Here is a 14,085-nt window from a genome sequence, read left to right on the forward strand (position 1 = left end):
CTAGTGACCTACTTTCACATTTCTGTAGCTACAGCCTTCAAATTTGGACCACTTGTATATTTTTGAGTGGCAAGATGAACCTTGGCATGAGTTGACCTTGATTTTGACCTAGTGACCTACTTTCACATTTCTGTAGCTACAGCCTTCAAATTTGGACCACATACATAGTTTTGTGCACTGGAAAAAACTTTGACCTTGATTTTGACCTAGTGACCTACTTTCACATTTTTGAAGGTACAGGCGTCAAATTTGGACCATATGCATAGTTCCGTGTTTCAAAATGAAATTTGACATTGATTTTGCCCTAGTGACCTACTTTCACATTTCTCAAGCTACAGCCTTCAAATTTGGACCACATGCATAGTTTTGTGTGCCAAAAAAAACTTTGACCTTCACATTGACCTAGTGACCTACTTTCACATTTTTAAGGTACAGGCTTCAAATTTGGACCACATGCATAGTTTTGTATTCCGAAATAAAATTTGACCATGATTTTGACCTAGTGACCTACTTTTACATTTCTCAAGCTACAGCCTTCAAATTTGGACCACATGCATAGTTTTGTGTACCGAAATGAACTTTGACCTTTACATTGACCTAGTGACCTACTTTCACATTTTTAAGGTACAGGCTTCAGATTTGGACCACATGCATAGTTTTGTGTACCGAAATGAACTTTGACCTTTACATTGACCTAGTGACCTACTTTCACATTTTTGAAGGTACAGGCTTCAAATTTGGACCACATGCATAGTTTTGTATTCCGAAATAGAATTTGACCTCGATTTTGACCTAGTGACCTACTTTTACATTTCTCAAGCTACAGCCTTCAAATTTGGACCACTTGCATAGTTTTGTGTACCGAAATGAACTTTGACCTTAAGATTGACCTAGTGACCTACTTTCACATTTCTGTAGCTACAGGCTTCAAATTTAGACCACATGCATATGATTTTGTACTGAAACAAACTCTGACCTTGACATTGACCTGGTGACCTACTTTCACATTTCTCAAGCTACAGCTTTTGAATTTGGACCACATGCACAGTGTTGTGTACGGAAATGAAATTTGACCTTGAGGTAGTCAGTAAGTCTTGAAATTTGGAACACTCAAAAATGGCACATTGGTGGGCGCCAAGATCACTCTGTGATCTCTTGTTGCATGAAGGCACTTTACATGCAAACCACTTTATTCAGGACCTTTAAACTTCACATGCTGATAGTACTTATTGAGCACACCACCCCTACTGACTTTGGGGTCGCCAGGTCAACGGTCAAGGTGCTGCGGGGGGGGCATTTGTCACCATTAGTGACAGCTCTTGTTCATTTTGAATTAATCCTGGAGCTTTCTAACTTGGATAATTGAAAAGTCTTATTTGAACTTCGTTGCATTACATTTTGTAATACATGAAATAATTACCAAGATAATGCCTCAACAGCGCCCAAATGAGAAGAATTAATAGCTCTCACTGTTATTTGAATACTCTTAAGCAAAACACCATTCTATCATGTTTTGTAAAGGCTTTAATGCGCATTATGTTAACTCATTAAGGCCTCACCAAATTAAAAAGTTGTTCATCGGATTTGCCGCTCGTATATTTTCAGAACGTTTTTGGCTAATTGCGCTCACCCCATTGGAAAAATCAATCCAAAAATTTTTGGCGCGCTACTTTTTACGGACATAAAAGTGTATAAATGCATATATAATTCCAGTCCTAGATTGTTCTCAGATGGATTTTAATCAAAATAAATACATACTACGCACACATCGTCTCACAGGTGCTAGACACATAATCTAATATTTTACTTAATAGGCCTATATATGTATATATATATAGGCCTATCAGTAAAATATTTGATTATGTGTCTAACACCTGTGCATCATCTATAATAAAGCATAACACTTATATTTAGTTGCATTAAAGTTGTTTCCCCTTGATGCAGTTACGCCATTTTCTTCAAATGTTTACCAAATTACATGCTACAAAAATTGATTTATTTCATTGAAAAGTGGATGAAGAAAAGCATACTAATTTATTTGATAACATCAATCTACATTATTTTGGTAAGGGTAAATACTTATTGATGCATGTCACTTATCTTTTTTCTGTTTTTTTTTCTGTCCAAATGATCAGCATTTGCATACGAAAGTTGGTGGGGTAAGGAATTTACATTATCACAGCAGTTTCGCCACAAGAGTACACAGCATGTATGCAGCAGGAGTACACAGCATGTACACCGCAGGACTCGGGCCAGGAGTACACAGCATGTACGCTGCAGGAGTACACAGCATGTACGCCGCAGGAGTACACAGCATATACGCCGCAGGGGTAGTACACCGCAGGCTCATTTGCATGTGAAAAGTGTATGTGCCGCGTACATGCTGCGTACTATTTCCCGCATACTAAATTCCTCCAGCGTACATCCTGTGTACTATGTAGTCCACAGCATGTACGCAGCAAGTAGTACGCGGCAGAGCTCATTTGCATGTCAAAAGTGTACTACAAACGTACTATCGGTGTATGTGCGGTGTATATCCTGCGTACTATTTAAAGCCCTTGATTTCAGTACACATCATGTACGCATCATATACGCTGTATGTACACAGCAAGAGTACGCAGCAGGCCTTTTTATTCTGTAAGGGTACAGTTTGATAGGTTTTACCTACACACATCTAATACATGTAGGCATTTTGTATAAATGTGTACAACCACAAAAACAGGACTGTTCTACATGACTTTTAATTGTGAATATAGTTCTGCAGCCTACGTAGTTATGTTAATGTAAAAAAAAATACTTTAGTGAAAGACGCACATTGGAAACGTTAAAGCTATACATGAAATTCAATACTCTAAGAAAGTAACAGCTGTTTTACTTTTTTATATTATGATATTATACACGACAGTTCCGCTCTCCGTCGGTCTGCTGAAGACCATGCTGTTTGTAAAAGATTCGTCACTTTTTAAAATTCTTTGAACTGCTAAAACAATATGATCGTTTGGAATCCTATTAGATGCACGCCATTTTTAATCCCCCGCTGTGGCGGAGGGATTATAGGAATGGTCTGCGTCCGTCCTTCCGTCCGTCTTTCCGTCCGTCCGTCCTTCCGTCCGTAACAAAATCGTGTCCGGTCCATATCTCCTAAACCCCTAGGGACTTTCATGAAACTTGGGTCAAATGATCAGCTCATCAAGACGATGTGCAGAACCTATGAGTCAGCCTTGTCGGTTCAAGGTCAAGGTCACAACTCAAGGTCAAATGTTTGAGCCTTCCATTTTGTGTCCGCTCTATATCTCCTAAACCCCTGGAAGGAATTTTATAAAACTTGGGTCAAATGATTACCTCATCAAGACGATGTGCAGAACCCACAAGTCAGCCATGCAGGCTCAAGGTCAAGGTCACAACTCAAGGTCAAATGTTTGAGCCTTCCATTTTGTGTCCGCTCTATATCTCTTAAACCCCTTGAAGAAATTTTATAAAACTTGGGTCAAATGATCACCTCATCAAGACGATGTGCAGAACCCATGGGTCAGTCATGCCGACTCAAGGTCAAGGTCACAACTTAGGGTCAAATGGTTGAGCCTTCCATTTTGTGTCCGCTCTATATCTCCTAAACCCCTTGAAGGATTTTCATCAAACTTGGGTCAAACGATCACCTCATCAAGGCGATGTGAAGAACTTATGAGTCAGCCATGTCGGCTCAAGGTCCAGGTCACAACTGAAGGTCAAATGTTTGAGCCTTCCATTTCGTGTCCGCTCTATATCTCCTAAACCCCTTGAAGGAATTTTATAAAACTTGGGTCAAATGATTACCTCATCAGAAAGATATGCAGAAATTATGAGTCAACCATGCCAGCTCAAGGTCAAGGTCACAACTAAGGGTCAAAGGTTTGAGCCTTCCATTTGGTGTCCACTCTGTATCTCCTTAACCCCTTGAAGGATTTTCATCAAACTTGGGTCAAATGATCACCTCATCAAGAACTCATGAGTCAGCCATGTCAACTCAAGGTCAAGGTCACAACTGAAGGTCAAAGGTTTCAGCTCTGTATCTCCTAAACCCCTTGAAGGATTTTCATGATACTTTGGTCAAATGATCACCTCATCAAGACGTTGTGCAGAATTCATGAGTCAGCCATGTCAGTTCAAGGTCAAGGTCACAGCTAAAATCAAAAGTTTACCCTCTCACTATCTATAGCAGTGGCGGGGGATTTAGCTGTCTTTCAGACTGCCTTGTGTAAACTAAAATTTAAAATATCGCGTTTTTATGAATTTTTGAAATTCTTTGTCGTTTTTAAATGGGATTTCGTAGTGACATTTGACATTTTAACCGCGCCATGCGAAAACCAACATAGTGCATTTGCGACCAGCATGGATCCAGACCAGCCTGCGCATCCACGCAGTCTGGGCAGGATCCATGCTGTTCGCTAACGGTTGCTCTAATTGCAATAGGCTTTGAAAGCAAACAATATGGATCCTGACCAGACTGCGCGGATGCGCAGGCTGGTCTGGATCCATGCTGGTCGCAAATGCACATTGTTTGTTTTCTCATGTGGCGGCTCATTTGACAAATGACGTTTTGTTGCAGGCTGGATTTTACATATTCATCCTGGTGGATTGGTATATGGCTTCCTTTAATCTGGTGTTTATATGTTTCATGGAGTGTTTCGTCATATCTTGGATTTACGGTAACAGAGCTAAATATAAGATGTACACAACTGTTTTTTTTTTCTCGGCGAACGCCGTCCAAGAACGAATTCGTGACCTAGACTAATCCATGCCACGTGACTCAAGTTTGCAAATCAGATTACTTGATAACGCAATATAGATAATTTATCAAAATGAAAGATTTATGCAACACTCTGTCTGACCGGACGAGAGTGTCTATTTTTTCACTCTGCTGATTGTGCAACTCTGAGTGAAATGTCAGACAAAGCGTTTATGTTTACAGTTTAAAGCTACGTTTCGCAAAGTATATCTAAAAGTGATAGGTAAGTTTAATAAATATAATAAAAACTTGTTCAAATACCAACAGATATCATTTTACAGAGAGAGAGAGAGAGAGAGAGAGAGAGCTGAATACGGTCTGCGGGCTGATCGATCTAGGAAACGAAGTGTCTTCAAGACCACTGCTGTAATTATTCATCGTAGAAAAAATAAACCGAAATTGCACCCCTACGAAACCTTTGTGAAAAATTAGAAGAGAACCATTTAAATTGTTAAAGTGTCATGTTTAGTTTTGCTATTTACAAAATGTTAGGTTAGATAGATGATAGAATATTTTCATTTCCATCAACGAAGTCGGTATATAAACGCCTTGTTTCTTCGCAAGGTGTACGGGCACTTTATTTGGAGCTCAAAGTAATAACCAAGTACCAAATACCAAAAAAATTGCATATTTGGCACTGTCAGGTAATATACAATCATTTGTATTATTAGACAATTCAAATTTAAAAGAAATTAGTTTTTATTTGCGAAATTATATTTCAATATTGATAAACTTTACTTTTCAAAAATATATTTATCATTATCATTATTACTTTATTTTAAATATGGAGACAGTAATACTCTGACGGATACAGTAGTGCCTGTGTGTGGTCAGTCAAATTAAACTGATGATGATGTACAATATTAAAGAAAAAGTAACAGTGTGTCATGGTTGATACATGCATAGATAGTATTATAACAGTAAGTTACTTTATCTGCTATTTTTATTCTGTAGGTGCCAACAGATTCTGTTCAGATATAGAAATGATGCGCGGCAGTCGTCCTTCACTACTTCTTAGAATAATATGGGTCTTTGTTATTCCGCTCTTTATTGGGGTAATGTATAAATAGTTTTCCAATATTGAGCGTTGTTGTTTCGCTACAAACCTTGCCTAATATGTATGATCTATATTCCAACAGTTACACATGAAAAATCTTTTTTTCACTATATAACCCAATCTTTGACCCACTAAGTTAAAAGAAGCGACCTTGTTCTGCGAGCTTGGAAACATGCATACACTTACTGAATGGTTTGCCGGCCAATAGTCAAAACTATTACCCAATATCCGAGACGTTTAAATACTGGGCGTCAGAAATTAATTTTCAGTTTATTTTTAAATGCTTGACTTTTCACAAAAGTAAACCGGTCATATAGCAGAACTTCAAGGAAAAGGAGTCATGTACCAGAAAAATAACGTACTCGTAGTTCTCTGCATAAAACCGACTGTTTTCAGGCATTTATATTTAGAGTACTGGTCAGTAAGTAGATGATACTGGTTTCTGCTACAGGGTATACTGATGACTACAGTAAGCTCTTACTCCGCTCCGAACATCGATGAAGGCGGATACAAATACCCGTATTATGCACTTGTTATTGGGAACCTATTTGCGTTTGGACCAATGTCTGCAGTTATTTTGACAGCAGGATACCAAATACTTCGGACTAAAGGGTCGATTAGACAAGTAAGTAAAATTAAAAGGTAACAAAATATGACAAAATTCAACGGTTGCCACGATAGCGGATTTTGGTCAAGTCGGAATTAATTACAAGTCATTCATAGGACTGGACTACATTACAAATATTAAAGACTTTATAAAAATGGCATTTGTAGCTATCAGGCATCTAGGACTGGTCAGTCCGGTGTTAGCTGTCAGGCATCTAGGACTGGTCAGTCCGGTGTTAGCTGTCAGGCACTTAGAACTGGTCTGTCCGGTGTTAGCATAATGCAGCTGAGTTGGCATCATGGCATAATTCTAGATATTACAGTGATGTAGGACTACAAGTTAGAGACTTGCGTTTAATGGCCGATCTTTTAATAAGACGCTATAAGAGTTTTGACAGCACATGCCCCAGACAATGCTACATACAGCAAAACCTTGAAGATTCATAGAGATATTATATGGATTTAATACTAGGATAAAGTTCGAGGAAAACGTGTGAAATTTGTATCGTTCCGCAATGTTTGGGATATGTTAAGATTATGAATTACGACCGAAGTTTAAGATCAAAAGGACGTAATAACTATAGCCATGTATTTAAGCTAAGTTAAAGCAATAGCTTAGAATTATTTGACCAATCAGTGATATCCCACATTCAAAATCCAAAATATCTTGGGGTAAGCGTAGTATGTGCACAAGTAAATAAACTTTAAAAAATGTTAGGTGTGTAAATGTTGGAGGCTTCTGGGGATATGGCGAATGCTGGGGGTTATGAGGATCGTAGGGGTTTTGTGTGATGGTGGTGTCGGGACACTAATGTACAACAGTTATTTCTTTGGTTAGGAGGAGTAGGTGAGGTAAATGTGGGATGGAGGGAGATAGTAAATGTGGGCTGCTACACTCTGCACATCGAGTCTTCACCACCTACCTATATTTTCAACTTCAAGTCAATACCATGAACGGTTTTTACATTATGATAATAACACGAAAATATGAGGGATCGATTTTTGACGTTTGAGTTCCAGTTGTGACCGTAACCAACTGACCCGGCTTTAGTGTGCTGCGCATCTTATTGCCTTACTTATAAAGGTAAAGGTAAAGGTAAAGGTCTTGTTTATTATAGTGCCACCACTATTGAAAAGGCCAGCCAATTTGGCTTATGAGACACCTTTATTGTGCGTAACAATTACCTTCCAACTCCTACCACTATGCAAGGCGCCAGGCGGATAGAAGTCGGTAACCATTCATTTAACTAGCTCGCGGCTCACGAACCGGCCCATGACAAACATCCCCCGGACGAACGCTCCCCATGGGGCTCGAACCTTCGACCTCTCGATCTCGAGGCGGACGCCTTAACCACTGGGCCACGGTGACCGGTTATATGCCAAGTTTAAAATTTATACTTTGAATATGTTTTAGTTATGCTGCGGACACAAATTACGACGGACGGACATGCGAACGCACGCGCCACTACATAACACGTCCTGTTTTCCAAACGAGCGTATAGAAAGATGGTCGATATCTTTTTCGTGGTTGATATCAGCGAACCTAGCTTCCACACATAAAATGTTTACCTAGTTTTACATTTTTTTCTGCTACGTTCCTGTATCGTTCCACGCGTAATCTAAAAAAAAGAATAAATACATGCTTAACAATTCATTGTAAAAAAGCAGATTCCATTGTGAAATATCTGTAATACCCCTTACAGAATAAAAAGGCCTGCTGCGTACTCTTGCTGTGTACATACAGCGTATATGATGCGTACATGATGTGTACTGAAATCAAGGGCTTTAAATAGTACGCAGGATATACACCGCACATACACCGATAGTACGTTTGTAGTACACTTTTGACATGCAAATGAGCTCTGCCGCGTACTACTTGCTGCGTACATGCTGTGGACTACATAGTACACAGGATGTACGCTGGAGGAATTTAGTATGCGGGAAATAGTACGCAGCATGTACGCGGCACATACACTTTTCACATGCAAATGAGCCTGCGGTGTACTACCCCTGCGGCGTACATGCTGTGTACTCCTGCGGCGTACATGCTGTGTACTCCTGCAGCGTACATGCTGTGTACTCCTGGCCCGAGTCCTGCGGTGTACATGCTGTGTACTCCTGCTGCATACATGCTGTGTACTCTTGTGGCGAAACTGCTGTGATAATGTAAATTCCTTACCCCACCAACTTTCGTATGCAAATGCTGATCATTTGGACAGAAAAAAAAACAGAAAAAAGATAAGTGACATGCATCAATAAGTATTTACCCTTACCAAAATAATGTAGATTGATGTTATCAAATAAATTAGTATGCTTTTCTTCATCCACTTTTCAATGAAATAAATCAATTTTTGTAGCATGTAATTTGGTAAACATTTGAAGAAAATGGCGTAACTGCATCAAGGGGAAACAACTTTAATGCAACTAAATATAAGTGTTATGCTTTATTATAGATGATGCACAGGTGTTAGACACATAATCAAATATTTTACTGATAGGCCTATATATATATACATATATAGGCCTATTAAGTAAAATATTAGATTATGTGTCTAGCACCTGTGAGACGATGTGTGCGTAGTATGTATTTATTTTGATTAAAATCCATCTGAGAACAATCTAGGACTGGAATTATATAAGCATTTATACACTTTTATGTCCGTAAAAAGTAGCGCGCCAAAAATTTTTGGATTGATTTTTTCCAGTGGGGTGAGCGCAATTAGCCAAAAACGTTCTGAAAATATACGAGCGGCAAATCCGATGAACAACTTTTTAATTTGGTGAGGCCTTAATGAGTTAACATAATGCGCATTAAAGCCTTTACAAAACATGATAGAATGGTGTTTTGCTTAAGAGTATTCAAATAACAGTGAGAGCTATTAATTCTTCTCATTTGGGCGCTGTTGAGGCATTATCTTGGTAATTATTTCATGTATTACAAAATGTAATGCAACGAAGTTCAAATAAGACTTTTCAATTATCCAAGTTAGAAAGCTCCAGGATTAATTCAAAATGAACAAGAGCTGTCACTAATGGTGACAAATGCCCCCCCGCAGCACCTTGACCGTTGACCTGGCGACCCCAAAGTCAGTAGGGGTGGTGTGCTCAATAAGTACTATCAGCATGTGAAGTTTGAAGGTCCTGAATAAAGTGGTTTGCATGTAAAGTGCCTTCATGCAACAAGAGATCACAGAGTGATCTTGGCGCCCACCAATGTGCCATTTTTGAGTGTTCCAAATTTCAAGACTTACTGACTACCTCAAGGTCAAATTTCATTTCCGTACACAACACTGTGCATGTGGTCCAAATTCAAAAGCTGTAGCTTGAGAAATGTGAAAGTAGGTCACCAGGTCAATGTCAAGGTCAGAGTTTGTTTCAGTACAAAATCATATGCATGTGGTCTAAATTTGAAGCCTGTAGCTACAGAAATGTGAAAGTAGGTCACTAGGTCAATCTTAAGGTCAAAGTTCATTTCGGTACACAAAACTATGCAAGTGGTCCAAATTTGAAGGCTGTAGCTTGAGAAATGTAAAAGTAGGTCACTAGGTCAAAATCGAGGTCAAATTCTATTTCGGAATACAAAACTATGCATGTGGTCCAAATTTGAAGCCTGTACCTTCAAAAATGTGAAAGTAGGTCACTAGGTCAATGTAAAGGTCAAAGTTCATTTCGGTACACAAAACTATGCATGTGGTCCAAATTTGAAGGCTATAGCTTGAGAAATGTAAAAGTAGGTCACTAGGTCAAAATCAAGGTAAAGTTTTATTTCAGAATACAAAACTATGCATGTGGTCCAAATTTGAAGCCTGTACCTTAAAAATGTGAAAGTAGGTCACTAGGTCAATGTAAAGGTCAAAGTTCATTTCGGTACACAAAACTATGCAAGTGGTCCAAATTTGAAGGCTGTAGCTTGAGAAATGTAAAAGTAGGTCACTAGGTCAAAATCAAGGTCAAATTTTATTTCAGAATACAAAACTACGCATGTGGTCCAAATCTGAAGCCTGTACCTTAAAAATGTGAAAGTAGGTCACTAGGTCAATGTAAAGGTCAAAGTTCATTTCGGTACACAAAACTATGCAAGTGGTCCAAATTTGAAGGCTGTAGCTTGAGAAATGTAAAAGTAGGTCACTAGGTCAAAATCATGGTCAAATTTTATTTCGGAATACAAAACTATGCATGTGGTCCAAATTTGAAGCCTGTACCTTAAAAATGTGAAAGTAGGTCACTAGGTCAATGTGAAGGTCAAAGTTTTTTTCGGCACACAAAACTATGCATGTGGTCCAAATTTGAAGGCTGTAGCTTGAGAAATGTGAAAGTAGGTCACTAGGGCAAAATCAATGTCAAATTTCATTTTGAAACACGGAACTACGCATATGGTCCAAATTTGACGCCTGTACCTTCAAAAATGTGAAAGTAGGTCACTAGGTCAAAATCAAGGTCAAAGTTTTTTCCAGTGCACAAAACTATGTATGTGGTCCAAATTTGAAGGCTGTAGCTACAGAAATGTGAAAGTAGGTCACTAGGTCAAAATCAAGGTCAACTCATGCCAAGGTTCATCTTGCCACTCAAAAATATACAAGTGGTCCAAATTTGAAGGCTGTAGCTACAGAAATGTGAAAGTAGGTCACTAGGTCAAAATCAAGGTCAACTCGTGTCAAGGTTCATCTTGCCACTCAAAAATATACATGTGGTCCAAATTTGAATGTTTTAGTTATTGACAAGAACATTTTAAAAGCTTTTCCCTATATAAGTCTATATGAACCATGTGACCCCCGGGGCGGGGCCATTTTTGACCCTAGGGCGATAATTTGAACAAACTTGGTAGAGAACCACTAGATGATGCTACATTACAAGTATCAAAGCCTTAGGCTTTGTGGTTTGGACAAGAAGATTTTCAAAGTTTTTCCTTATGTAAGTCTATGTAAACCATATGACCCCCAGGGCGGGGCCATATTTGACCCTAGGGGTATAATATGAACAAACTTAGTTGAAGACCACTAGATGATGTCACATACAAAATATCAAAGCCCTAGGCCCTGTGGTTTTGGACAAGGGGTTATTCAAAGTTTTTCCCTATACAAGTCTTTATAAACTATGTGACCCCCAGGGCGGGGCCATATTTGACCCCAGAGAAATAATTTGAATCATCTTGGTAGAGGACCACTAGATGATGCTTCATACCAAATATCAAAGCCCTAGGCTCTGTGGTTTTGGATAAGAAGGTTTTCAAAGTTTTTCCCTATATAAATCTATGTAAAATATAGAAATAAACAAAGGGCCATAACTCACTCATAAATTGTTGAACCAGTCTGATTTTCAGGGGGACACAACTAGGGTACCAATACATCATTCTGACAAAGTTTGGTCAAAATCCCCCCCAGTAGTTTCTGAGGAGATGCGATAACGAGAAATTGTTAACGGACGGACGGACGGAATGACGGACGGACGGACCACGGACGCAGAGTGATTTTAATAGCCCACCATCTGATGATGGTGGGCTAAAAAGTTAACGTTGGCTCCTGTGACCATGACCTTGTGACCCCAAAGTCAGTAGGGTTGGTGTACTCATAAAGTACTATCAGCATGTAAAGTTTGAAGGTTCTGGGTGAAGTGGTTCGCAAAAAAAGTGCCTTCATGCAAAAAATTAACATTGGCCCCTGTGACCTTGACCTTTGACCTGGTGACCCCAATGTTAGTAGGAGTGGTGTACTCAATAAGTACTATCAGCATGTGAAGTTTGAAGGTCCTAGGTGCAGTGGTTCGCAAAAAAAGTGCCTTCATGCAAAAAGTTAACGTTGGCCCCTGTGACCTTGACCTGGTGACCCCAAAGTCAGTAGGAGTGGTGTACTCATAAAGTACTATCAGCATGTGAAGTTTGAAGGTCCTGGGTGCAGTGGTTCGCGAGTAAAGTGCCTTCATGCAAAAAGTTAACGTTGGCCCCTGTGACCTTGACCTTTGACCTGGTGACCCCAAAGTCAGTAAGGATGGTGTATTCAATAAGTACTATCAGCATGTGAAGTTTGAAGGTCCTGGGTGCAGTGGTTCGCGAGTAAAGTGCCTTCATGCAAAAAGTTAACGTTGGCCCCTGTGACCTTGACCTTTGACCTGGTGACCCCAGAGTCAGTAGGGGTGGTGTACTCAATAAGTACTATCAGCATGTGAAGTTTGAAGGTCCTGGGTGCATGCAAGGTGCAGCTCAGAAATCACTAAGATGTAAGCTTCACAAATGAACATTGCAAATAGTTTGGCAAATTTTCATTGTTCAGAATACCAATAATCTGAACTATTCTATGCTATTAAGATAAAAGTTACTCGGAAATCAAGTTCTTGCTTCCAAAAAAAAAAAAAAAATGTACAAATCCTTCCTGCATGAAGTGTACTTCAGAATTTTACCTAAAAAAATTCAAAGTATAAACACCAAAAGAAAATGAACAAGTCCCTCCCGCGTATATGAAGTTTACTTCAGACTTTAACTTATAAAAAAAAAACCAAGTATAAATGCCAAAAGAAACTGTACAAGTCTTTCCCGCATATATGAAGTGTACTGCACAAATTTTAAAGTATCTGCGGTATACATGCAGTGTACTATTTTCTTGTACAAGTCCCTCCTGCGTACATGCAGTGTACTCCTTAAATTTTCAGAGTCTGTGCTGCGTACTTGAAGTGTACTAGTGACCTCCTGCGTACATGCTGTGTACTCGTCGAAATAGTACGCGGCATGTACGCGGCATGCGGTGTATGTAAAATGTACTCCTCTGGCGTACTACTGTGTTCGCGGCATATACACAGCAAATACGCAGCATGTACGCCACAGAGGCTTGCTTCTGTAAGGGACATGTACCAAATATGGGTACAAGAAAGCTAATGACACTTCCTTAAGCATGACAACTACTGCAATTACAAGTGTTTTTGGTTTATGGTTTTATTTAATCAGTTACGAGGACCATTTTAAGACACTTTTGACATCTATCTGTTTATTTCAGAGATTGTCCAAACTAATAAAGCCATCAGCTGTTTGGCAGCCACACGACAAGAAATACGGGCACATCTTTCAAACACGACCATTTAGATACGAATATGGATTCAAGAGAAGATTTCTGTGTAATATTCTAGGCTTGAAAGAATCGTAGAATTTTGCCAGACAGCAGTGACATTCCACTTGAAAAGTTTAGTGTTCGGAATGTTTTCTAGACTGCGTGCATGTGTGTTGAATCGTAGCAATGATGTGTGTAATACCATTGGTACTGTCTGATACTTACAAAATATAGCGAAAATATTTAATAAGAAATAGATGAACATACGATTTAAAATGTGTACTTATTTAGTCAACAAGAAGAAAAACTATTGATAATCAAACAATATATGAATATCCATTAATATATTAATAAATCTGCTTCTAAATGCTTTTTCATTAAAGTAAATGGTTCTTCCGAATTCAAACCATGCATCACATTTGTGTTGTACAGCAACAGAAATAGCAGGTTTATAATATATGATGAAAGAAAACCATTCAACATGCATATGGCGACTTTCAAGCTTTTGTAGTGGAGAAAGACCCCATGTGCCCCTCCGGCGAGCGGTCACTTGGTTAGAACCATCGACCTTCCGTATGCCAGCTGGATGGCTTCCTCACATGAGGAATTCAGCGCCCCGAGTA

At 39.1% G+C, this 14,085-nt stretch overlaps 1 protein-coding gene across 4 annotated transcripts in view; it reads left to right on the plus strand.

Annotated features, from left to right (window-relative positions):
* Positions 1–13,831, plus strand: part of LOC123530091 (sodium- and chloride-dependent glycine transporter 1-like) — an 89,623-nt gene extending 75,792 nt beyond the window's left edge. Inside the window, exons 11-15 of one of the 4 annotated variants that reach the window (XR_008366658.1) lie at positions 4,586–4,685; positions 5,720–5,820; positions 6,274–6,447; positions 7,267–7,512; positions 13,412–13,538. Coding sequence is in view for 1 of the 4 variants with exons in the window: in XM_053521035.1 (XP_053377010.1) it covers positions 4,586–4,685; positions 5,720–5,820; positions 6,274–6,447; positions 13,412–13,558 (522 nt within the window). In the remaining 3 variants the exon portion in view is untranslated. Of the gene's footprint in view, positions 1–4,585; positions 4,686–5,559; positions 5,686–5,719; positions 5,821–6,273; positions 6,448–7,266; positions 7,525–13,411 lie in introns of those variants that run through there. The other 3 variants (XR_008366659.1, XM_053521035.1, XR_008366660.1) reach the window with 3 other exon arrangements.
* Positions 13,832–14,085: the final 254 nt, after the last annotated feature.

This window comes from Mercenaria mercenaria, chromosome 13, assembly GCF_021730395.1.
Source record: "Mercenaria mercenaria strain notata chromosome 13, MADL_Memer_1, whole genome shotgun sequence".
Lineage (NCBI taxonomy): Eukaryota > Metazoa > Mollusca > Bivalvia > Venerida > Veneridae > Mercenaria > Mercenaria mercenaria.